The sequence below is a fragment of the Myotis davidii genome, unplaced genomic scaffold (assembly GCF_000327345.1).
Source record: "Myotis davidii unplaced genomic scaffold, ASM32734v1 scaffold826, whole genome shotgun sequence".
In the NCBI taxonomy this organism is placed as follows: domain Eukaryota; kingdom Metazoa; phylum Chordata; class Mammalia; order Chiroptera; family Vespertilionidae; genus Myotis; species Myotis davidii.
The window spans coordinates 625933-628579 of record NW_006297142.1 but is presented as its reverse complement, the minus strand read 5'-3'; the positions used below and the strand labels follow the sequence as shown (position 1 = coordinate 628579).

At 60.0% G+C, this 2647-nt stretch overlaps 1 protein-coding gene across 1 annotated transcript in view; it reads left to right on the top strand.

Moving 5' to 3' along the window:
- Nucleotides 1–485, top strand: part of FADS3 (fatty acid desaturase 3) — a 4929-nt gene extending 4444 nt beyond the window's left edge. Inside the window, 1 exon segment of the mRNA XM_006779368.2 lies at nt 173–485. Coding sequence (XP_006779431.1) covers nt 173–224 — 52 coding nt within the window. The 3' untranslated portion in view covers nt 225–485.
- The last annotated feature ends 2162 nt before the right edge of the window (nt 486–2647 follow it).

The following is a 2647-nucleotide window of genomic DNA, read 5'->3' as shown; positions in this document are numbered from 1 at the left end:
CAGTTCCTGAGAACTGGCCTCACTTCCCAGTCCCCGACTTCACCGGCACCCAGCGGCCTGCCCCAGGGGTACGGGGGGATGGGGACACCTCTGAGCATACGCATCATCTTGGGGGGCGGGGTTGGTATCTTGCAGTTGAGTCCCCAACACCCACCCCACCCCTGCCTCCCAGGTCCCTGAAGAAGTCTGGCAACATCTGGCTGAAAGCCTACCTCCAGCAGTGAAGGTGGCATCCAGGGCTCCACCACAGCCAGCTCAGGCAGGCTCCACCCGCCTCCTCCCGGTCCTGCCATCTGCCCCTCCGCCCTCTTGCCACCCTAAGGCTACAGCTCTGGGCCCAACAGGACAGGGGCGAGGGGGATGGGGCATGAAGACACACGGTGAGCGTGACACGTTTTCCTGGAGCAAAAATTTAGGCAGACTGTTATTTTTATATAAAGACAAACCCAGATCTATGATGGAATAAAGTATTGAACTTGCATGAATTTTGGAGCTGGATTCTGCCAAGATCCCCAAGAAGCGTTGAGGGCCATCGGGGTGTTGGGGGCGGGAGGATGGGGGGATGTTGCTTTCGGAGCTTCCCTCTGCATGGGGCTTACATGGCCTAGGGCCTGGTTCCTTCCTGTTCTTCACCCACTCACCAGCAACCTTGGGGGGTCACATGGGCTCCCCTCACTTTACTCCTGGGCACAGTGGGGCAGGGGCTGGTCCAGCGGACAAGGGCTGAGGGCCACTGTGCAGGTGGCCCCACGCAGGATGGGGAAGCCAGTACATCCTGGACCAGCACTGCCTCCTCCCGGAGTCTCTGATGAGGGGCCTCAGAGAGCATGTGCGGGGGGCCAGCTGCCCATCTCAGTACCACACCTGTCACCGCACTGGTGGGGGTGCAGCCTGACTGTGCTCAGCCCCCACACAGGGGATGCCGGCTCGCCCCGGGCCATCTGGCACTGTGGGCTTCGCTGCAGCTGCTGCGGGGATGGCTGGGCCCCAGAGACGCTGCCGTTTCATCCCTGGAGTCGAGAGCAGCGTATGGGCTCACCCCGCTTGCCATATCCTTAGGCAGCCACTGCCCTTCACTGAGCCTCAGGCTTCCTCATCTGAGAAATGGGTGCGGTTGGCCATGGGCCAGAGGTGTTCTACAGCTCTGTGGAGGGCTTAGAGTTGCCCCTTGGAGCTTCCTGAGGTGGGAGGGAGAGCGGGGCCGCTGGCCCCCTGCCCCCCTGCAAGCCCAGGCCCCACCAGGCGCTCTAAGCTGAGGTGAAGGTTCCTTTTGTGTGTTTTCATTTTTTTATATATATTTTTATTGATTTCAGAGTGAGAGAGATAGAAACATTAATAATGACAGAGTCATTGATCAGCTGCCTCCTGCATGCCCCCCACTGTGGATCGAGCCCACCGCAACCCGGGCACGTGCCCTTGACCGGAATCCAACCTGGGACGCCTGTCAGCAGGCCGACGCTCTATCCACGGAGCCAAGCTGGCTAGGGCTGAAGGCTCCATTTGAAGAATGTCAGCCATTTTTTAAAAATATTAAAATGCTGAGCTAGAATATCGGAGGGCCTTTCTGGGGTGAGGGCCGGAGTCTCCCCACCAGCTGCAGGCCTGCCCCCAACTTTGGAGGGCCCCCACCGCCCTGGACTGGGCTCCCTCAGGAAGCAGAAGGGGCACAATACTTCAGTCCCTGCTCGGTCCTCCCTGGGGTCACTGAGCCCCACCCTGGTCCATCCCACAGGGTTCGCTCTGATCTGGAGTCAGGACTCAAGGCTGTGTGACCTGGGGGAAGTTATTCAACCTCTCTGAGGCTAGTATGACTTCCTGGGCTGGTGGAAGATAAAAGATGTTGTGCAAGGCTCTTGGCAGAGGGCCCAGCAACTGAGCTGAGAAGTTTGTTTACAAGTTTTGTGCCTGCGATTCAGCGCCGCGGGGCCACCGCGTACTCTGACTGGGACACTTCCCGGTCATCTCCCAGCCTGTTTACGCCTTGAAAGGCATTCCGCCTTGAAGGCAAATTCCTTCCCTCTCGGCCAGGCGCACACTCAGGGCCCGCATAGGCCGTTTCCTGCGCCAGGATCCCCTTCCTGCGGGGAAGCCCTGAAACCCTGCTGGCTCCTGGGGCCAAGGGTGCCCGCGGGTGGCATTCCCCCTGCCCCCTGCCTGGGCGGACGGGCCAGTGCGTTTCCTGCGGTGGCTGATGCCGTTACCAGGGGGAGATTAACACCCGGGCCTGGCTGGCGTGACTCAGTTGGTGGGGCGTCGCCCTGGGCACCGGAAGGTTGCCGGCTTGATGCCGGCCAGGGCACACGCCTGGGTTGTGGGTTCGATCCCGGGAGAGGAGTGTGCAGGAGGCTAGCCCATTGATGTTTCGCTATCACATCGATGTCCTCTCTCCCTAAAAATCAATAAAGAAAATCTTAAAAAATAAATAAATAAAAAGGCAGTGCTACTTAAGAACAACAGGCGGCGCGTCCTTACTCAGCGCGGACGCTGAGCCTGCAGCGCCACCCAGAGGCGCCCGGAGTAACTGCACCACCGTCGGGCAGGCCATGCTCCCTGCTGCCCCTGGTGGTAGCCATGGGGAGTGCGCCCTCAACAGCCCGTTGGTAGTTGCCTAGGAACTCGCTTACAGGCCCCTGGGGACCCCCCCTCC